General features: G+C 48.5%; 1 protein-coding gene across 1 annotated transcript in view; it reads left to right on the forward strand.

Annotated features, from left to right (window-relative positions):
• GRIK4 (glutamate ionotropic receptor kainate type subunit 4) overlaps nucleotides 1–22,721 on the forward strand; it is a 427,684-nt gene that overhangs the window by 286,573 nt on the left and 118,390 nt on the right. Inside the window, exon 8 of the mRNA XM_025356723.1 lies at nucleotides 14,725–14,886. Within this exon, the coding sequence (XP_025212508.1) occupies nucleotides 14,725–14,886 (162 nt within the window). The remainder of the gene's footprint in view (nucleotides 1–14,724; nucleotides 14,887–22,721) is intronic.

Below are 22,721 nucleotides of genomic sequence, written 5' to 3' on the forward strand. Positions count from 1 at the left end.
TAAAATTCTGACCTTCCAGGAGGTCAGACTGGAGGGGAAGAAGAACACACGCCGATTATCATGAATCAGTGGGTTTAATAAAGTGATGAAGATATGCACAGGGTATTATGGGGCCATCAAAGGAGGGCCTCTAGACTAGCCTGGCAGGTTCATCAAAAGCTTCCTGGAATAGGCCACATCCAAAGGACCTTGGAGAATCAGTGGGAGTTAGCCAGGTAGAGAAGGACATTCTAAGTGGGGGATACACACAGTTAATGGCTCATGCATCCCAGACAACATTTGCTTTTTAACTAAGGCCTTAACCAAGGAAGCAGATTGCATGAGAAATTGTGGAGCTTGTAAGGAAGGTATTTTGGGGGTGGGGAGAACCTTTCAGAGCTTTCCTATTACTCCACACGGTCAGCCAACTTACTATCCTGTGCAAGACGGGGAAGAGGAAAGGCGTGAGTCCCAAGTGGACCTGAGTCAGCACCTTTAGCTTGGTGGTGGCTTGTTACAAATGCCTGTCCCAGGCTAAATATCCTAAAATCCCAGACTCAGGGATTACCGCTTGGATAGCTGTCAACAAGCGTCCCTCTTCCAGGCTGTGGGCCCTACTGGCTTAAAAAGAGAATGGGAACCAGAGCTTCCCTAGGGCAGGAACAGGGAGGTTAGGCCAGTCCTAAAGGTGGCGTAGCCTTGGTTTGCTTCCGGTGCTAGCTAGGAAGAAGCATCTGAAAGGTGAACTTTATTCTGCCAGCACTGGAGTGCATCCCTGTTCCTGACCCTGGAAGCCTTCTCGCCCTGAGATCCAAGGCAGGAGAAACTTCCTCCTGGAGGAGGAATGCTGCAGGGAGGATGGCCGGGAAGCCCTTGAGGGGGCAGGGGATGTAGTAGGCACAGGTACAGACTGACTGTAAGATGCTCCATGCCATCGATGAACTTCATCCGGAGCTCCAGGCGGCCCCAGGTGGGCAGGGCTTACCTCCTGTGCTCTGTTCACCTTTCTTCTTGCCAGCAAGTATAGGCGGCCGCTCTTTCCTCAGTACTTCTGACTTTCCCTCTCCTTATGCTAACAGTACCTAGCACAGGCTCTGGTTCAGGGGGCATTTGAATCAAGCCACTGCCTTACTTGGCTGGTGGGTATGTGGCTGTTCACCCAGTCCTATTGGGCTAGAGGAAGAGGAGAAAAAGGTATCAGAGATGAGACCCTTCCCTTGGCAAGCTCAGGTGATCAGAAGAATGGCCCCAAGCTGCATGGGAACTTTCCCCAAGAGTACCCCAATATTAAGCTGTTCGATTTGGGTCCCTTCATCTGCTCTCCACCCACAGCAAGAGTGGGTCTCAGCTGGGACTGATGAGTCAGTATATCGGGGGAAAACGAGGCATTATTGTCAGTTACCCTGGAAGAATAGCCAGACAGTGTACCCTGGGGATGCAGGATTACTAAAAATGAAAATTAACCAATTAGGTCTTTATCCCACCCTGAGCTCGGGTAGGGGAGGAGGAGCCAGCCCCTGGGCCTTTCAGTGAGATCTGGTTATCCAAGGTGAGGCAGGAGTTTCCAGATACCCTCAGTTCCTAACCAAGGGGGACAGGGGGTGTGAGAACAGAATGGGTATTGCCAGGAAATCAATAGAAACTGAAGAAGCATTTAGTTTCTGAATGCAACAGCACCTGAACTCAACAAGGGGTGTTGAGACCCTGGTGGAGGTGAAGAAACTCTTGTTTTGCATCAGAGGAACTAATTATCAGACAACCCCTTTGCTGATGTTTGACAAATAGCATGACAGGGAAGATAAGTCCCACGGGGCTCCCAGAGCTGAGTTTGAAATATTTGTGTAGCATCCATTTAGTAAAAATTGAAATGCATTGCTCGTATCTGCCCCTGACACACACACACACACACACACACAATTTCTATGCCCGTGTGTGTTGGTGACTGGGTGCATCAGACCGTGCATATAAAATACATCAAACTGAAATAAGAACAAGGCCCTGGAAACTACTGTGGTTCGGTATCTCTGATCTCTGGACACATAATGGAAATGCTCGCCTTTGACTGCCCAGGCCTTCTATCTAATAGAGCTTTGGGAGAAGAGGAAGCTGCCTTGACCTCTGTCACAAAGTTGTTAAAGATTCCGAAGTCTCATTAATTTAATGAGAAATACCTCGGCCTTCCTTCTGTCTACGGATCCAGCAATTTCCAATTTTTCACAATGAAGAGAGTCTAATAATAAAAATCTGCCCATTTCCCAAAGCTGGTATTATCACAACAGGCGTTGCTGGCTCTGAGTACCAGCAGTGTGCCAGACGCCATGCCCAACACCTTCCACTCAAGATCTTTAACCCTCAAAATAACACTGCAAGGTGGGTGTTCCGGTTCTACGCAGTACGAAAGTGAGGTTCGGAGATGTTTAAGGGTTTTCACTCAATAAGTGGCGGATGTGAGAACCTGCTTTTTACCTCCCAGCCCACATCTTGTACTTGTCAAACTGATCTTTTTGGCTTTTCTGTGCTGTATTGGTTTTCTACTGCTGTGTAACAGATTGCCACAAAGTTAGCACCTTAAAACATCAGCATTTATTAGTGCAAAGTCACGTAGGTCAGAAGTCCAGCATGGCATGACTGGCGCTCTGCTCAGGCTGAAATCTGAATGTCACCGACTACGTTTTCATCTGGAGCACAGGGTCCCCCTCCAAGCCCATTCCTGTGGTTGGCAGAATCTACTTCCTTTACTTCCTTGTGGTTATAGGAATGAAATCTGTTTTCTTGCTAGCTCTTGGCTAGGGACAGCTTAGCCTTGAGAGACCATTCTTGGATCCTTTCCCCATGACTGCTCCATCTCATCAACAGGGAACCTCCCTGTAGTCCAACCCCTCGCTCACTTCATATCTCCTTGGCTTCCTCTTCTGCAAATAGTCAGTGAAAACTCTTTGCTTTTAAAGGACTCTTAGGTCAGGCTCATCCGCATAATCTCCTTCTTTGAAGCCAACTGCGTCATATAGCGTAACCTAATTGCAGAGGTAAAATTCATCATAGTCACAGTCCTGGGGAATGCGTGTGTGTGTGTGTGTGTGTATGTGTGTGTGTGTTTCTTGGGGGTCATCTTAGAATCCTGCCTACCACACATGCCAACTGTGTAAATTAGTTTACTTATTTTCCTTTCTCCTCTACCATCTGGTGAAAGGGTATACAAGGAGAGATCTGGGGCCAGGGCACCGGGAGGAGAGTGCTGGAGACACTTGAGGCAGGAAATCCATACATCCCTTGATCATGCAAATGATAAACTCTGTGTTGTCTCTGCTGGAGCAAGGCGGAGCTCAGCGCAGGGCCCATCCCTTGCGTCCTGATGATGGCCTGTAAACCAGCCCCTGAGGGAAAACTGACAGCCAAGGCAAAGGGGCAAACCAAGGCCTCTTGAAACTGCTGTGGCTAGCAGGGAGGCTGGTGGCCCTGAGGAATTTGGGCCCTGCTGAGAAGTGTGTTTGAGATTTAATGAATGTTTGGAAAGCAGAGGGAGACTGAGAATAAAAGGCATTATGGCAAATCGCATTATTATTATTACTACATTATAAGTGCTATTGTATTACAAGCACCATTAGGAGTAGCAATTGCTGTTATTATTAAGCAATCCAGCTTCTCCATCCTCAGCGTCAGGCTCCACTCCATGTCAAAGGCATCGACAGCTCAGTGAATCACCATCTGAAGCTTCCCTCACGTTCACAGCCCAGTGGCAAGCCCGAGGCCTGCCCATCCCACTGAAGCCTCCAGCCATAGCTCACGTGGTAGATGCCTCTCCTGTGAATTCCAAAGCTGGATTTTTATCTTGGCAGAGAGTTAAGATAGTCCTAAAACCATTCCTGATCATATTGCTCTCTTGCTTAAAACCCTTCGGTGTCTGTCTCCCCATTACCCTCAGGATAAAGTCTGACCCTTTAACATAACTCCTGTGACCTCCCGTTCCCACTGCACACCCCAGCTATACTGAAGGACTTGCAGGTCCCTGAATCTGTCATAAGCTCTTGCTGTTCTGGGGCTCTGCACACGCTGTGGTTTCTCTGTTCATGAAACTCCTCTTTACCTCTTTCTCTGGCTGACTCCTGCTCAGCTTTCGGGTCTCAACTTGCAGTCAACTCTCAGCTCAGGAATATCAGCAGCAATTCTGGTAGAAGAGACCACTTTATACGTGCCGCACCATGTAATTAACCACACTTCAGGACTTGCCCTCCACCTGCTACTAAGTTTAAGCATCTTGAGGACAGGCATGGGGTATGCTTATCGTTCTATTTCTAGTGCACAGCATGATGTGTGTTCTCAAGGAGACACTCATGTTTTTGTTGAATGAATGGAGGAATGAGCGAAACTAAGATCTAAAAAGTGTCCAAGAGCTGAAAAACTGTTATGCATATCCCCACCTCCAGCCCCCACCCCCCCAACTGTGGGAACCTATCTGAGAGCCTGGTGGCCTCTAGAACACAGCAGAGTCAGCAAGACGCCCAGCCCTTGTGGAGAACCCATTATTTGATCCTGCTGTCAATATGGAGCACGTAAATTAGTCAGGAGCAGAGGCCACTGATTGACAGCATCACTCATCTTCCTAAACAACTCCTTGTACCCCTGGTGACATGGTGGGGCTGGGGGTGCCTGGGATCTCTGCATGCCTGATTCTAATGTGTTGGGACCTGGGAAAGGAGAGGTTTAGCACCTGATGTATAAACAGGAGGCCTGATCAGTGAATCCTGATCAGTGCTTGAAGAAGAAAGCAAGCCTGCAGAAAAGCGGTAGCTCACTGCAGCCTAAGGGGAGAGCCCGAGGTGTCCACCAGTTCTTATGTCAATTTGACCTCCTGAGGTTTCAGCTGCACAGTTAACCACACAGTTAATAACTACTTATTTCGCACCCAGGGACCCAGAACAGTCTTGTAGATAAAAAAAATGAAGACAGACCCAGCTGCTGCCGAGGAGGTAAGAGGGCTTTCCTCCTGGCCTCTGCCTTCCTCTTTCTGGAACCATATGACTGAAGGCTTTGTAAAGGTAGTTCTACCCTGATGAGTGTTTGCAGGTGAACATTAACTAATTTAATGAATGTGTATTGAGCACTTGCTAAGCACAAGATATGGTGAAGGGGATAGAGCATTGAACAAGATGGAGTATGGTCTGCCTTTGAAGTCCTGTTTGTGGACTCATGTTGGGAAAGAAAAGCAGAGAAAGGACAGAGTTCCTGGGAAGAAGGGAAGTGCATGTCCAGGTTATGGGGCTAAATGAATACGAAACATGCAGGGAGAAGAATCCAAAGCTGGGAGATTTAGGACCAATCTCCTATTAAATGACATTCATTGACAGGTATGAATTAGCCTCCCAGCTGCTACTGTCTTCAAAGACCTATTACACAAAAAGCCATCTCCCAGCCTACACAGACAGCACAGGCTTTGATGCAGATAAATAGACAGACAGGTACCACAGTTAAATGGGCTCAGGAGGGAAGGAGAGGATGTAAGCGTGCCCAGGAGATGTTGGACTTCTGGTGGCTCTGGGGCTTTCCTGCAAAAAGGCTAAGAGGGGACTTCTGAGACAGGGGTCTGGGGCCTGGTTTCTGCGATGCATTAGATCCCAAGGAGCAGTGAATGGATCTAACTATGAAGAAGAGCCTTGGGCAGGTGAGAGGGCCAGGCTGCCAATGGGGTGAGATGAGGCACAGCCTGACAAGTGCTCCCTTCCTAAATGTTTTCAGTCAACAGCCTTGACTTCTTTCGATATGGGGTGCACCAGAGTGAACACTGATAATGTAAGTGCATTTATTTCAAATGGCATCTAGTCCTTGGAGAGGTAGCTTTGAACAAACTCGTGGTAAAAAGCTCCAAGTGATGACAGGTATGTAGATGAGGTGTAATGGGGGCATGATTGAGTGGCCACTTCTGCCAGGCTTGAGTGATGGAGGAGGTCAAGGTGGACACTGAGGAAAAGGTAGACAGGAATCATAGCATGAAAAGACTTATATGTCTAGCCAAGGGTTTGTATGCAATAAAGGAGTCCTGTATGCAGTAAAGGAGTATTCGGTGAGGGGGAAGTTCATGATCAAATTTGGAGTTTAGAAAGATCACTCCAGCAATAACATGGAGAAGGAACTTGGAGAAGTGCAAGACTAAAGGAAGAGAAACCAGTGAGTCCGTAGTCTAGGACCCAGCTGGTGAGGATCTGATTTGAGGTAGAGATGATGGGGTGGAGGGCAGGGATCAGATTCAAGAGATGTAAAGAAATTAAAATGTCCTCAAATGACAATAAACGAGTGCATACCTGCTTACATGAATGAGATGGGGACAGTGAGAACATGGAAGTGGAGGATGCATTCTAAATTCTAGCTTGATTGACAGGTGGATCATGTGACATTCACAAACAGGGAACCAAGGGAGGGAAGCAGATCCAAGTGGGAAGATAAAGAGTTCAAGTTAAAGAGTGATACAGTCTTAAGGCTATCTTCCTCCTTTTCAACTTCATAATAATATTCTAAGAAATTAGAATTGTTTAGTGTTCTCAGGACTCCTGGGGTGAGAACATTTGAAGTTGTCAATCATTAATAATCTCAGGGATGGGGTATGCCCCGACACCACCTCCTAGTGGCCTAGCCCGATGCTGAGCACACGGTGGGGAAGATAGAATAAGGGAAGATAGAATAAAGGAAGATAGAATAAAGGAAGATAGAATAAGGGAAGATAGAATAAGGGAAGATAGAATAATCACTGGTCTTCTTTGCCAAGGACCTGGATCTTAATTCCATATCTGTCTTAAGGGCAAGACATTTAACTCCTGGTCACCATGGTTTCCTCTTGTACCACATGTGAACATGAATAAAACCTGTTCTGTCCACTTCCAATTACGGTTGGGAGACCCAAAAGCAGTGCATGAAAGTGCCCTGTAAGCTTCATGCAGCCACATCCGTGGAAGCATTTGATGTTATTATACTCAGTAATAAATTGATATTTCATAAATCACTTTGACGTGGGTGACATGAGGCTGCCAGCCTCCTCTCCCAGGCAATCAGGGTCCAGGGCTGAGCATGGAGCAGAGAGGATCAAAGGCTGAGGCCTGGGTGAAAGCAGGCAAGACATGAGGGACTGCTGGAAACCCCACTGTTAAGGGGGTTAAGGATTTTAAACACCACTGTTAAGAAGCAGAGCCGGTTCTGGAGTGAAGAGGCTGCAAATAGGGACAGTTAAAACCCCAATGGGTCCAGGTGTTCACATTCGGAGAGATTTCAGAGGTCATAGAAGTGTTGGGGTGACATCTTTTATAGGTTGCCTGTGGCCCTGGTGGGAAGGGAGCTGTTAAGGTTCTTGGGCTACCTGGGGCTGAGGGCTTTATGCAGACGCCGGAGATGGCCACTTTTGTGGCGTGATCTGGTGGGCTTCAGGAAGGCCTCCTCACACTGCCTTCCTCACAACCTGCTAATGATCCCTGAAAGTACATGAAACATGCATTCCTTGAGCTATTCTATTATTACTTCTAATAATAGTAATAACTCAAGGAGTCTGTATCATGCTTCCAGTCTGCACAGAGCTCTCCTATATGTTATCATTTTTGAGTCTCACAATGGCACTGTGAAGTCTGATTTCCCCCATTTTAAAATGAGGAAACTTTTCTGATTAAAAAAGATAAAAATAAAGAAATTAAAATATTTTTTTTAAAAAGATTGGTTTTTGGAATGTGGGATTTCAGAGAGGAAAATCTAGGTCAAAATGCCCACAGACAGTGTATGATGTAAAATGCCGCGACTCCAGACCCATACTCACTCTTTCCAGCATAATTATTCTCCTAACTGTTTAATTGAGCCCAGAAGGCAGTTTTTGGTTTCACTGATTTTTCTAGGTGCCAGGGACACAGCAGTGAGTGAGACAGTCCATTCTGCCTTCCAGGAGTTCACAGGCCAGCGGGGAAGTATTTGAGGCTCAAATAATGATGACCGTGGAGAGATTTTACTAGGGGTGGCTGAGGCTGCTGGACAGCTCTCAGCAGAAGTTGGCCAAGTTCACCAAGCTGCATTCGACGGCCTGTTTCTCTGAGCCATCGTAGCCACACAAGCCTGCAGTTGTACTGCGTTGACTTCGAATTCCTTCCCACCTGCTGCACCTGGTACTTGCTGTGACGCCTTGTCTGGGTTGTTCATGCTGAACAGATGTGATGTGAGGCGAACCTCAGCTCTCCCATGTTCTCAGTGAAGTGCTCAGTTTTGCCTGGCACGCAGTTGGTGGTCAGTAAATTGTAGTAGTTATTATTAGAATTACTGCTTTCTTGTGATTATTCATGGTTGGAAGATCTGGAATTTCAACTAAAGGCATCTATCTCAACACAAATCGCCACACCAAGCAATTAGCATCTTATGGTGACTTATTTTCTTTTTCGAGACAGAGTCTCTGTTACCCAGGCTGGAGTGCAGTGGCACCATCTTGGCTCACTGCAACCTCTGCCTCCCGGGTTCAAGTGATGCTCCTGCCTCAGACTCCCGAGTAACTGGGACTATAGGCACATGCCACGCAACCACGCCTGGCTAATTTTTGTATTTTTAGTAGAAACGGGGTTTCACCATATTGGCCAGGCTGGTCTTGAACTCCTGACCCCAGGTAATCCGCCTGCCTTGGCCTCGCAAAATGCTGGGATTACAGGTGTGAGCCACTGCGCCCAGCCTGTGGTGACTTATTTAGCAAAACTTTTCCCATTTGACAAGTAGCTAAGAATCATCTCTTTCCAAGCAAAGAGGAAGAGAAAGAGGAAGACAAGACCTCCAGGCCAGATCTTTCCTTTTGGCAGAGCCCAGCAGTTCAGGGGGACCAGGAAAAGGGAGGAGAGTGGGGCAGCGCACCCACTTTGGTGACACCGGCACCATGGAGGATGGATTGCACTTGGACAGAAGAGGACTCCCAGGCCACGAGTGCCTGTGTGCCAGGCACTCCTCATGAATTACCCGTGCAAGGTAGATGCTCTTACCCACACTTTACAGGTGAACACACCGAAAGTTCAGAGACCCGCCTGAAATCAGCCAGCCAGTATGTGGCCAAATGAGGGTCTGAAACCAAGACTGCCTTATTTCAAAACTTGTGCTCTTTCTAATACATGCTACTGTTTCCTGATGAGATTGCCACATTGCACAATGCCAAGGGGCACCATTCACATGGTCATCAGTATAAATGGAACCTGGGAGTTGAACAGTATGGTGGCTAGGTATCCCAAAATCACAGGCATGATCTCCATTAAATAGCAGCTATTGCAGAGGAGAAATGACGAGGCCTGGTGGGATTAGAAAGGAAGGGACAGCTTCAAGAGACATTTAAGAGATAGGTTTGACGGAATTGGCAGTTGACTGGGTGTGGAGTTAAAAAATAAGGGAGTCGAGGCTGTCTCTGAAGTTTCTAGCTTAGGTGCCTGGGAGAATAGTAATGCACGTATTGGTTAGGAAGGCAAAGGGGAAGGGGCTGTTGGGCAGAAAACATCACGGAATGCCACTTCCCCTACTTACCCATCTGGCCTGAGTTAGGAGATGAACTTGATGTAAGGACACCTCCTGGACCTGTGCTTTGGTTTCTTGCTTTTCTACTTCAGGTCAAACACAGAAACTTAATCTGGGTCATTAAATGTTCTTGTGCTTTTAGCTGTAGTTGACTAACCTCGTCCTGTCCCCAGGGTTGACTAAATCCAGCCCCCAGTGACAGGACTGGACTGCTTAGCCCAGCTGAACATGTCCTCAGGGCACTGCTTCCCCCAGACCTCCCTTGCAGAAGCTGCCCACAAGGTCTGCCCAGCCTTTCCCTTATCCCTCCATGTTCCCAGATACCAGACACTGAAGCTATGTATTTCTTGGCACCAGACCCTGTGTGGTATAAGGCATGGTCAGCCCCTTGCAGCCATGGTAATCTCACAGTTTCACAGGCCCTCTCTTCCTCCAACAAAACTACCTCAGCTCTAGGACCTCCGCTTGTCTGAGCCCATCCCCAACTCAGCCCCTACGCAGAGCCTGCTCTTGCTCCCTGGCCCAGGTGATGAATAGGCAGTAGACCCATGAAGCTTCCTGCAGCTCACGGTGAATGGATGCCTGTTGGTAAACCAGGACATTGGATATGGCACATCTGCTGCAGAAAGTGAGGGGCGCCCTTCCGTGTAGCTCTCAAGCCATTATCCATGAGGCCTTCCTTCATCCCAGGATAACATCCCCCTGTATCCACTTGTGGTTCTGACCTGACCTTCAACTATAGCTATTTGGACCCTTCCATACCATTGTATACACAAAGATTTGCACACATGTATGCACATGTGCACACACACACACACATGCACACAGTTTTAAAAATGTTTTTCATGTGAAAGCCCAGTGATAAGAAAGCAAGCTGTCAGGATTTTTAAAAATACAGTAATGCAATTCACAGGCGACAGTCAGTGGTTAGCACAGCTTCTACGCATGTTTTTACACCTTCTGGAGGTGTGACAGGGTGTGCTCGGTGTTAGAGTTGGCCACAGTGAGACCCAAGGCAAGATGTCGTCAATCAACTGTCCTCAAAACAGCATTGACCAAACAGCTTCTAGGTATCAAGCACTCTGTAGCTGCAATGTGAAGTTCAAAAATGAGGCAAATGTATCTTTACTTCCTGGAAACACACAGCCCTCTGTAGAGAGAGGCCATGTGTGTGAACAAAGACTGCAACACGAGGTCTGTCACAAAGCCACCCACACGTGGAGTCGTGGAAGACCTGGTCCTGGTCTCTGCCCCACCACTTGGCTTTACCAGGTTTCATTTGCCCTGTGCTTCACCCTGGTTCCCTGGTTTGGGACAATGGGAGTCGACGCTTGTTGGGAGCAGGGACCCTCAGGACATCCCTTCCTGGGACATTTGTAAGAAGAGGATCAAGGTCCCCATGAGGACCTGTTCCACCTGAGGGACTGCTTCCAGCCCTTTCTGTCATTGTATGAAGGTTACAACCAGCCAGGCAGTGTGGCTGGGGCGGGGTTGGGGAGGCACAGTGGGAGCCTAAGTGAGCCAGGTGTGCATTCCTGGGTAGGACTCAAGATGGGTGGACAGCAGAAACTGGGTGAACTTTAATCCCTTCCATTCCTGAAATGTGTTAGTTTTACGAACTATCTGTCTCCACAAAATGCCCCCACCACTTGACTTTGGATTTATAAGAAATGTTTCTCTGAATAGATGTAGAGTAGCATTTCCCAGATTACGTTCTGAAGCATGCTACTGCCAGGCACTCATGGATTTTGGAGGAGGAAAAAAAAACCCACGGTCCTGATTTGTTCCATGGTCAGTGTGTTTGGGAAATTCAGGGTTAAACAAAATGAAACCAGCTGCTTCGCTGCCGTACTTTTTTCAGCCTTTAATAGGCTAGTGAGTATTATGAATCTTGAAAAGGCAGATATAATGTGCATTGTTTTCCAGCCTTATTTGAGCATGGAAACTTGTCTTCATGAAATTTCTGGAAACCTAATGCCCTGAGGAACACACTTTGAGAAATACTGGCACAGAAGATGTTCATTGTTTGTAAACTAGCGGTGGTCAGCTATTTCCCATGTTCTTGTAGACAATAGTCTTCAATAGCAGCAGGAAAGTCTAAGTTTAGATGAAAAGAAGAATTTCCTAACTGTAAGGATTCTTAGATACTAGAACCTTAGAGTGTCGTGGGAAATGGCAGTAAAAGAATGTGCCCCTCCCCCTTCCTTGTCCTTCCACAGGCTATCCCATGAGTCATTATAAACAGAACAAATTATCAAGGAAACTTCTGGAATCTTTTTATCTTTTTATCTGGTTTGGCCTTTGAAAGTTGCGTATAATTGAGGGATAAGAAGGTAGGAATAAAAAAGCAGGAAGACAGACTGGCTGACTTCTGGGTAGACTGTCTCTAAGTGTCTGTAATTAACTCATTCATTCTTACTCCACCTAGAACATGCATTTGAAGGGAATACCTTCCTAACTTAGGTTTCCAAGACAAGTGGAACTGAAGAGGCAGAGAGCCAGAAGCTGCCCCAGATTTCACTGTGGTCTTTCAGTAGCTGTCGTATTTGCCAAATACGATGCTAAGCTTTGCATGCATTTTACTTGTTCCTTGAAATAACCTATAAGGTTGCTAATATTGTTTCTTTTTAAAAAATGAGTATCTGAAGCCCAGAAGGTTACAGACCTTGCTTAAAGTCATACAGCTAGTGCGGTAAGGAACCTGGATTTGAACACCAAAGCCTGAGTCCACTATATCACCCCAGCTGCCACTGTGAATCTGTGGACATCCAGGGCCTCAGGGCTTCCTTAAAATGAGCCTCCATCCATCAGGCTATGCATGTGGGGAGAGGATGGAGTTGAGCTGATGTGTCTGCCCACAATGATAAGGAAGCCAGGGAAGAGGACATTTTCCAGCCCCTGCCAACCGTGCCCAGGTTTGCCCACAACAGTCTGGCTCTGCCCCAGTCACTGCATCCTTGCCAAATGAATCTTCTTCTCATTAGCCGTCTGCCCCCTTGTGCCTACCGATAGCCCACAGCACATGGGCAGCTGCCCTGTTAGAGAGATGGGAGATAATATCAGTGTAGGAATCAGTACATTCTCTGGCATGTCCTTGTTCCCCTAATGGAAATGTGGCAGGATCCAAAATACACTTAATCCTTATCCAAATCCACTCTGTCAGGCATTGGTGGCTTCAAAGGAAGAAGCTTGGTACCTCCAGTTTGCACGTGTAAGCTAATGAATCCGGGCTCTGGGCAGGTGAGCTCAGGCCTGCAGCCTGAGACCTTGGCAGTGACTGGAGCTGTGTGGCAAGGACACAAGGGCGGCGCCAGGGGCCTACAGCAGCTAAGTCTTCGGAAGAGGAGACTGCCTGGAGGAAAGCAATATTTCTGCCTGCCTGGCCAGAAGGAAAGCCCAAGGCGCTTGCCATCTGTCATGTCAGGCTGAGTAGCTGATGGGCTAGTCCTTGGGTCTGGAAGTCCTGTGTACCCCCAGGGTGTGGAGCTGTGTGCGAGGCACTTGGAATGAACATGCAATGAATGTGATTTTGGTGTGAAAAGGTGGCCTGACACGCATTTGAAGTCATCTTTCTGGGAGCAGGGATCAGTGAGCTGGATAATCTACACCCTCTTGATTGGTTTCGCTGTACAGGGCCCAGGGAGATCTTGGGGGCCAGGGCTCCGAGCTCAGAGGAGGACACTGCCCCTCTCTATAACTCTAACTGGCCTTGGTGCACTCACACCTGCTGACTATCACTTGGCCCCAGCCGACTGATTGCATGAGGACCATGGGTTGCAGGGAGAACGCCTTTGAGCTTCTAAATATCACTGCCTTAGATGGAGTTTCCCTGACTGCCTCATCTAAAGTAGCAGTCCCTCACCCCAAGTCCCATCCCCCTAGCTATACGAAATGATGATGAATTTGTTTCCTTACTATCTGTCTCTTCCACTAACTGCAGGCTTCCTGAGGGCAGCAAGTGTGTCTCTCTCATCCGTATCCTCCATGCCTAGAACCATGTCTGGCACATGATAAATGCTTAAATGTTTATCAAGTGAATGCAAAAATTAGTGGTAAATGAAGGCACCACCCTACCCACAAACCCTCAGGTTGAGGTTCTGGGAAAGCAAACTTGGTTTTGGCATTCCTCCGCTGACAGTTCCCTTGGGTTCCATCACACCTAGGACAAAGGGCACATTCGCAAGCCTGACATCCTCACTCTTATGGTCTGGCCTCTGCTGACTGCCCCAGCTTCGTTTCTCACCATCCCTCTCCCAGGCCCCCTTGTATCCAGTGTGCTAACCCACGCTTCAGGTGTATAAGACTTAGGGTCCTGCTGGAAATGCAAGCTCCTAGGCCTCAACTCCACAGATTCGGGTTCAGGTGGTGTTAGGTGGGGTTCAGGAATCATCCTTTTTTTTTTTTTTGAGATGGAGCTTTGCTCTTCTTGCCCAGGCTGGAGTGCAATGGCACGATCTCAGCTCACTGCAACCTCTGCCTCCTGGGTTCAAGTGATTCTCCTGCCTCACCCTCCCAAGTAACTGGGATTACAGGAATGCACCACTACACCTGGCTAGTTTTGTATTTTTAGTAGAGATGGAGTTTCATCATGTTGGTCAGTCTGGTCTCGAACTCCTGACCTCAAGTGATCCGTCCGCCTCGGCCTCCAAAAGTGCTGGGATTACAAGTGTGAGTCACCGCACCCAGCCCTATCATTTTTTAAAAAGGAACCTGGATGATGCTGACAGTAGAATTACACTTTAAGAAGTGACGTCTTCATCAAAGTACAAGTACAGCACGGGCAGTTGACTGAAAGGGCCATGCACTTTCTCAGCTCTGTGCCCTTGTATACGTGGGGATTTCTGGCTGGAGTAGCCTTTGACCACCCACAGTTCTCCACCCAGAAAATGCCTATATATCCTTCAAGACACCGCTCAAGCATCCCACTTCCCATGGAAAAAACCCCATGTGCCTAGTGCTGCCTCCACTGGGCACATGGTTTTTTTTCTTTCTTTCTCTAGCTAGTGCATCTTGTATATACTTGTTTAGAGATCATTCTGCTTTTTTTTTCCTCCTCCACCCTCCACTATCACAGTGTTAACTCCTAGAAAAACTACTCTCATTAACTCTGGACTCCTAGGTCCCAACAGACTGTCTGGTGTTCTCTGGACTAGAATGAGGTACCCGGACGTGCTCTACCGAAGTCCATCCCTCACTTCACCCTTTCCTAACTATGTTCTTATTTCTGATGCTGGGTGTTTCCAGGAGTTCTCACTCCAGAGAATGGACAGCCTTGTGGATGATCGTGTCAACATCCTGGGATTTTCCATTTTCAACCAATCCCATGCTTTCTTCCAAGAGTTTGCCCAGAGCCTCAACCAGTCCTGGCAGGAGAACTGTGATCATGTGCCCTTCACTGGGCCTGCGGTAAGTACCCGCCAGAGCTCTTCCTGGTGCCCCTTGGCCTCTGCACATCGCCCCTCTGTGGACCAGCCCCTGGGGAACACACCCTCCTGGAGTCCAGCCGTCTTCCGCTCCCGTCCCAGCTCAGAAAGGGAGGTAGACAGTGTAGGAAGTGGTTGCAGGGGGTGATGTTTGGGAAGCAGTGAGCTGTAGACAGCGGGGAGAGGCTGTGTGGAGGTACGGGGTTGTCACTTAGTGATGTCTGCAGGTCCCCCGCGGCCAGACTCTCAATAATACCATTGCCGAGAGCTGCCTGAGTTTAGGATCCAAGAATCGTTTGGAAGGGCCTTTAAGCTGATCTTCTCCCTCATTTTTCAGATAAGGAAACTGAAGCCCAGGCTGGAATGGGATGTGGAGTGGGGATGTGGGGGTCTTCTTCAAGGGCAAACATCGAGGCTGTTGCAGAGTGGAACTAACCCCAGGACTCCTGGCTCCCGGTCTGGTGCTCTGTCCACCCCCTGGCCACTTCCTGAGTCAGGGCTCATCCGGAGTGGCTCCTCTCTGCCCAGTCCCTGTGCTTCCTCTCTGCAGTTCTGGCCCCTTCCGGCACGTGTAATGGGAGCAAACCTTTCCATGACCACTCTTCACTGAGTTGGATGTTCTTCTCTGTGGGGCAGGCCAAGAATATCTGCTTGTGTACATTTGTTAAGAGCCATGTTCTCAGGAGACTAGGATTGTGTGGCTTTTTATGCCCTGCCTAGCCCCATTATACACATTATTTTATTTTTAAAAGCTCCACGAGGCAGTGCTTGTGATGCTCACTACAACTTCCTGAGGCAGCTACTATCAGTGTTTCCATTTTACAGATGATAAAACCGAAGCCCAGAAAGGTTAGGCAAATAGCCCAGGGTCACACAGCCAGTGAGCAGAGGACCAGGACCAGAACCCAGGCCGTATGGCTTTACTGTTTATACTTTTAACCTCCGTGCCACTTTGCATCTCTCTAGGACTGTCATTTCCTTGCTATGCTGTACTGTAATTGAGCCTGGCTAGATGGAAGTACAGTGATGCATGCATAATAACATTTTGGTCAGCAATGGACAACTTATATGATGGAGGTTCTAAAGATGATAATAGCACATTTTTCTTGTCCCTTTTCTATGTTTGAGTATGTTTAGATATGCAAGTACGTACCACTGTGTTACAATTGCCTACAGTATTCAGTACAGTCATACCATACAGGTTTGTAGCCCAGGAGCACTACGCTATACCATATAGCCTAAGAGTGTAGTAGGCTATAGCATCTAGGTTTGTGTAAGCACACTCTCTGATGGTCACACAATGAAGAAATTGCCTGATGATGCATTTCTCATAATGTGTCCCCACTGTGAAGCAACACATGTCTGCAGTTACTAGGTATTTGTTGAGTGAATGAGTGAGTGAGTGAGTCAGGCGGAATGATGAGTTATAGATAGAAGTGGAAAAGCATCAGGTCTAGGAGATGGCAATGGAATTAGGTACACTCCTGGAGTGGGAAATTCTCTGGTGAGTTTTAAAAATAGGAGGGATGCCTGTCTTTGATAAGATATGCCCAGAGGCAAAGGTGTATCTAGACATCTGCACACTTGGCGTCTAATTAGTGCTTAGTCAACATGGTGACCTTGGAGGCGGGCTGCGGAAGCCAGGGCCTGGACTTAATGACCTTTCACAAAACTCTGTGTTTTATGATCATGTGGCCTCGTGGATGTCTTAGGAAGGAAGGGATAGCTAAGGAGGTCAGAGCTCATGGAAAACTCAGGAAGCTTTGATCCAGGGAATGGGACAGGAGGATGGGGTTTGAGAAACAGAGTTTCATGAAGGTTTATGGAACCCATCCCAACAAGCTATGTTAGACCTAAAATAGGCAAAAATCCATGGGAAGGACTGGGGAGGGCAGCTGAAGGAAGGAGTCATGCCCATTAAATGGTTTGAGGGACAGAGAGGGACATCTCAAAGCACAGTTTCATGTGCAGGATCAGACTCAACCCCCAGCAGCAATGCAAGCCCTGTTCTCCCAGCCGAGTCTGCTGTTCTTACAGTTCTCATTCCAGTATTTTAATAGGTGCTGACCAATTTGAAAGGCTTGCAACACAGTATCAAGAAAGGAAAAAAAAAAATCTGTCTCTTTCCCTTCAACCCAAGCCTCACCACATTTGGCATCTGGCCTAGTGAAGTAAATGGTCCTAGGCCCTATTTCCTCATTCTCTCTAAGGGTGTCTGCCTTTGCATTGATGCTCACATTGGCCACGAGCAGACAAATGAGGGTCCTTCGGTTCCTAGTGGGCTTCTTTGTAAGGATCCAGCACAAAGGCCAGGAGTGCCTTTCAGAGAGCTGTGGGTCAGCGCTGCCATGGTCAGGCAGGCTGAAAAGATCACTGGCCTTGGAGTCACAGAGCCTGGAGTCAAATACTGGCCTAGACGCTTTCTCACCATGTGATCTTAGGTAGTGATGTAACCCCTGTGGGCCTCAGATTCTTTTACCATAATTTTAGGTGAATTATGCCTGACTGTCTTAGAGCATTATTGTGAAGATGGAATCAGATATGATTCTATCTTCAATTCACAGTTATTCACCAAGTAAGTTAATATAACAACCTATATATGCCAGATGCTGGAATAGGCATTATTAAATATATCAGGCAGCTTTTGCTATGTAAATGCTGTGTAACAGCCAACTCCTAAATCTCATGATACACAATAAATATGCATACAGTACACATTTATAAAGCCCGTGGACCTGTGGGTCAGCGAGGGAGCCGCTCGTCTAAGCTGGCCCGGTTGGGCAGCTCTGCTGCTCTGGTTGAGATCTCTCAGCATGCGTGGGTTGGCTAATCCAGACTGGGCCTACGTGGGGCCAGTACCTCTTCCCCTGGACCAGCAGGCCAGCCCGGCATATTCTCATGGTGATGACAGAAGGACAGCAAAGCAAGTGGAAACACAAGGATCTCTTAGTCCTAGGCTCCCAGAAAGGCACACACTCATTTTCTTGGCCAAAGAAAGTCACACACACAAACTCCATGTTAGGGAGTGAGGAAATGTATTCTACCCTTTTAGAGGAAAAAAATGCAAAGCCGCATGGTAAAAGTCTGAATACCCAAATACAGGGTGCGTCTTAGTCCATTTGTATTGCCATCAAGGAATACCCGAGGCTGGGTGATTTGTGAAGAAAAGAGGTTTATTTGGCTCCTGGTTCTGCAGGCTGTACAAGAAGCCGATATCTGCTTCTGGTGAAGGCCTCAGGAAGCTTCCATTCTTGGTGGAAGGCAAGGGGAGGGGGCGTCTGCAGCTCACATGGCAAGAGAGAAAGCCAAAGAGAGAGGGGAAGAGGTGTCAGGCTCTTCTCAACAGCCAGTTCTTGTGGGAACTGGAGTGAAAAGTCACTCGCTCCTGTGAGAAAGGCACAAAGCCATTTGTGAAGTGTCCACCCCCTTTATCCAGCCCACTCGGGTCACTGCCACATGAGACTTGGGACCAAACAAACCATGGCAGAGTGGGATGAAGGGCTGGCTCCATCACATAGTCACACAGTGAAGATCAAAGCCACTGTCGTCCAGATGCACCATGCAGGAGCAGGGTTCACCTCCACCTCTGGGAAGGTGACTCCTGGGCTTATGTTACTCTCATGGAAGCGGAGGAGAGCCCCTGAGTTCTGCCTGCAGAGGTCGGGGAAGGCTTGCCAGAAGAAAGGGAGGCCAGTCATTTGCTGCTCATCTGTGTGCAATACACCAGGCAGGGTCACGGCATCCCAGTGGAGCAGGGGCGCTGTGCTGACTCGCTCAGTGGACTGGAGAGGGTGTCTTGTCATGAGGATGCTGCCCAGGGCTGTTTAAAAGATAGAAACCCTGACCTTGTTTATCTCCTTCCCAGTCCAAAGTCAGACTTCCGAAGGCCTCAGCATCTTATGCCCCACAAGAATGCTTGGGAGGTATTCAGTGAGTGGGGGTGTTCTCTGAGGCTCTCTTGGTGCTACTGGTGGAGAATAAGAGTAAAGATGGGCTGAGCTGCGCGGGCTCGAGGCTGTCTCATGGGACTGTGCGAGGAGCATCTATGTGGACCTCAGGCCTACAGCTGGTCCTTGTGCCGGTCACAGATTCTGCGTCTACTTTAATCAGCTTTCTCTCAGCCAAGCCCCTTTGGTTTTCTTGCCAATAAAATGGACAAGTGTTCTTTCTTCCGGAGGACAGCAGGGCGCCCACCCCACTGGGTTTCACCTGGGCACAGAGCTGAAGACTCCTGTAGCCCTTCCCATGAAATTATCCCGCCTTCTCCTATTTTCCTCCTCAGGGCATCCTAGTAACAGTTAAGAGTGGTCATGTAGCCCTTTTGGACAAGTGGGGAAACTGAGGCATGGAAGTGCTGGATGGCACATCAAGGGTCCCCCGAGATCAGCACTCCAATATAACCTGGAGTAGAACCTACATCTGTCTCCCAGTGCCGGAGAACCTTCCAGCTACTGTCTCTGTGGCCTCCGAGAGGGAAGGGAAGGTGTTCCAGACACTCTCATCTCAGCGTGTGGAAAGGAAGCTCACGGCAGCAACAGTAGCAACACACCTTTCTCAAGGCTTCTCGCTTTAGCAACCAGCTTTTGAAAAGTGGTGCCTCTTCCTGTCTCTTTGGAGACTGAGAAATTCACAGCACAAACAGCCCAGCTCTTTTATGTTCTGGGGAGCTGGAAGGCGAGAGGGAGTCCGTTCCAGGAAAACAGTCTGGTTCTGTCCCCGCCATCGAGCGTTCTACAAAGGCTACAGCTCCAGCCTCAGTGGGGACGTTCTCTCTTTCTCTCCCTCTTCTCCCCTTCTTTACCCTTTTCTCCCTAGACCTTCCTTTCTGTTTCTCTCTCTCCACATGATGTTCCCCGCTCTTTCTTCACTCTTGGTACTTTCTTCTCTCCACTGCCTTTTTCTCCTGACTTGGGTAGGTGTCTCCCGCTATTCCTAACCTTCTGGATCAGTCCACACCCCTAGGCCATACCTGCCAGGTGGCCGACAGGAGCTGCAAACGTGCTTCTGCCTGAGACAATGCAAGCAGAAGACGGGATGTCGCACATGGAGACGCACACCCGCTAGCTTCACACGCCGTTCCCATTAATCACGCGGCAAAGAACAAAAATTCTGGAAAATCATTAAAATTACAGATGGCTAGATTAAGTAATTAGAATTTAGGCTAAAGCAGATGTTTGTAATTAAGTGTTTATTTCATTGAATAAAATCCAGATTGTAAGAACTATTCCATGAGATTTTAATGGTTCCTGTCCTGGTTTTATGTTGGGGGGTAGAGTTTAAGCTGCAGAAGTTCAGAGACAAATCGGCATCCGGGAGGATCCTGGGAATCCCGTCATCTGGGGCGTGGAGAGAGATGAGGGTTACAGGTGTGTTTAGGAGATATTCTTATTTTCATGTCATGGGAGGGGGAAGGAACTCAGCCACAGCTCCCTGAGTCAGAATTGATTCATCTTAATTTATACAGAGCTTTGCATTCCCCTAAACAATTTGCAAACAGCTCAAAAGAAAATAACAATGAAGAACCAAATGAAAATATAAAAACAAGAGAATCGAGGGTTCATTGCCAAGCAACGTTTTGGTGCCAAGGAAGAGGAGAGGATTTTAAATGAGGACTGAGCCATTTGGGGGATTTAGTATTTAGAAGAGACAGGGACAGGAGAAGCAGAGACAAAAACCAAGAGGCGTGCACACACAGATGAGGAGCAGAGGCCACAGAAAGACAGAGAGGAAAAGGAAATGGAATAAGAGAGCAGAGAAGGGGTGGAAATGGAGTGAGGCAGGGGGGCGCCTCCTTCCCCTGGTGGGCCCAGAAGTGGAGACATGGATGGAGGGCTTTTCTTTTTCTTTTTTTTTTTTTTGAGATGGAGTCTCTCTTTGTTGCCTAGGCTGGAGTGCAGTGGCACAATCTCGGCTCACTGCAACCTCTGCCTCCTGGGTTCAAGCAATTCTCCTGCCTCAGCCTCCCAAGTATCTGGGACTACAGGCACGTGCCACCACACCTGGCTACTTTTTTTGTATTTTTAGTAGAAATGGGATTTCACCGTGTTGGCCAGGATAATCTCAATCTCCTGACCTCGTGATCCGCCCGCCTCGGCCTCCCAAAGTGCTGGGATTATAGGCATGAGCTACCACGCCAGGCCCGGAGGGCTTTTGTAATAGAAACTGCTTCTCCCTGACTGTAGCCCCAAATGCTTTCCAGAGCTAAATGAGTAAGTAATAGCGGAGGGAGAAAGCAATTAGGAGAGGGAGAAAGATGCTTTGGGATGGAGATCTGAAACAAGATGGAAAAACTGATGAGGCAGAGAGATGACAGGCTCACACACCATCAGAGGAGAAATTGGGTGAGGGCAGGAGATTGGTGACTGCGAGGAGAAAGCTGCAGGCACAAGGGTTGGGAAGTGAATTCTCAGAGCAGTTTGAAGGATCCAGGTGAGAAGTGTGAGCAGATTGCCAGGAGCCTGTAGAAGAGAGTGGCCTGGTGATGGGCGGAGGAACCCGAGGAGACTGCACTGGGAGAGAAGACGTTTGGGGTTTAGAAGGGGTCAGCTCTGACCAGCCCAGGCTGAACCACACAGAGGAACCGTAAAGCCCAGAGCCTACGGGAGACTCGTCACTGGTTTCGCCCCTCTGAAGGCCACGCACAGATGGAGAGGAGACCAGAACCTTGAGGATTTTCCTTCCACCTGCTCCCCGCGCCCAGCATCCCTAGCTGGCATTAGTACTAGAAGCACTCGAGGAATCTTGAAGGCCTTGGAGTTGGAGATGCCAAAGAACATTGCCACCAGGCATGCACGGATCTCTCAGCATCCACATCATGCGCTAATAAGAGAGCATCAGCCAAGGAAACCACGTCCCAGACGGAGTGGGAATAGTGGCAACCATGTAGCAGGAACAAGCTGGGGGCTTGGTGGGAGGATGTGAGAAACGGCGTAGCGCTTTCTCTGCAACTGTGCCGTGATGAGGGTCTCTTGGGGACCAGCACACAGCCTCACCGGAGGAAGAGGGGACCTGGGAAGGGGGCCTGTAGACTCTGGGGCCTCGTGCAACAATGCCTCTGCAAGGAAAGGGATCCCCAGGGCCTTGGTACCAGAGTACTCTCGGCAACAGAAACCCTGTATTAAAATGCCTTGTGGGAAAACGGAAATGTGTTATTGCGTGGCTTAGCAAGATTCCGGAGTGATGAGGTTGGAGACCAAATCTTTTCCATCTCTGCTGTGTCCCTGCTTGGTGCCAGCTTCATGCTCAGGCTGGAGCTGGGCTGGCTGCAGCAGTCCAAGCATCCCAACCAGACACAGACATGTCCAGAGGAGAGAGAAGGAGTGTCCTCTTAGGAGACAGGAAACTTTCCTGAGAAGCAAGCCCCTCCTTCCAGGCTCATTGTTTCAATGGGGTCACTCACACAGTCCCAAATCACATATTGGCCTGGGGACCTTGGACCACCCAGGATTCCCTGGGACCTGGGGCTGGCTCAGCCTCCTCTGAAGCTCCTTGCAGCTTGGGACAAGAAAGGATACCTGAATAAAATGGGAGGAGGAAGGGGAGAATGGGTGCTAGGTAGGCAGCCAATGGCTAATGGCTCTTAACTGAGGGGCTAACGTGAGGACAAACAGCCAGTCTGGCCAGGAGGCAAACTGGGTGATGGCCCCAACCCAGAGCATTCAAGAAGCCTGCCCACCACCCCTTCCTGCCCGCACCCTGGCGCCAGAGTCCCACGCTCCCATCTGCTGCTGAGAAGGCAACAATGAAAGATTGCCCCAAGTTGTCCTGGGAGATGAGGCATAAGAATAAATCTGATAGAGCAACGACAGCCTGGGCTTC

This window comes from Theropithecus gelada, chromosome 14 (assembly GCF_003255815.1).
Source record: "Theropithecus gelada isolate Dixy chromosome 14, Tgel_1.0, whole genome shotgun sequence".
NCBI lineage: Eukaryota > Metazoa > Chordata > Mammalia > Primates > Cercopithecidae > Theropithecus > Theropithecus gelada.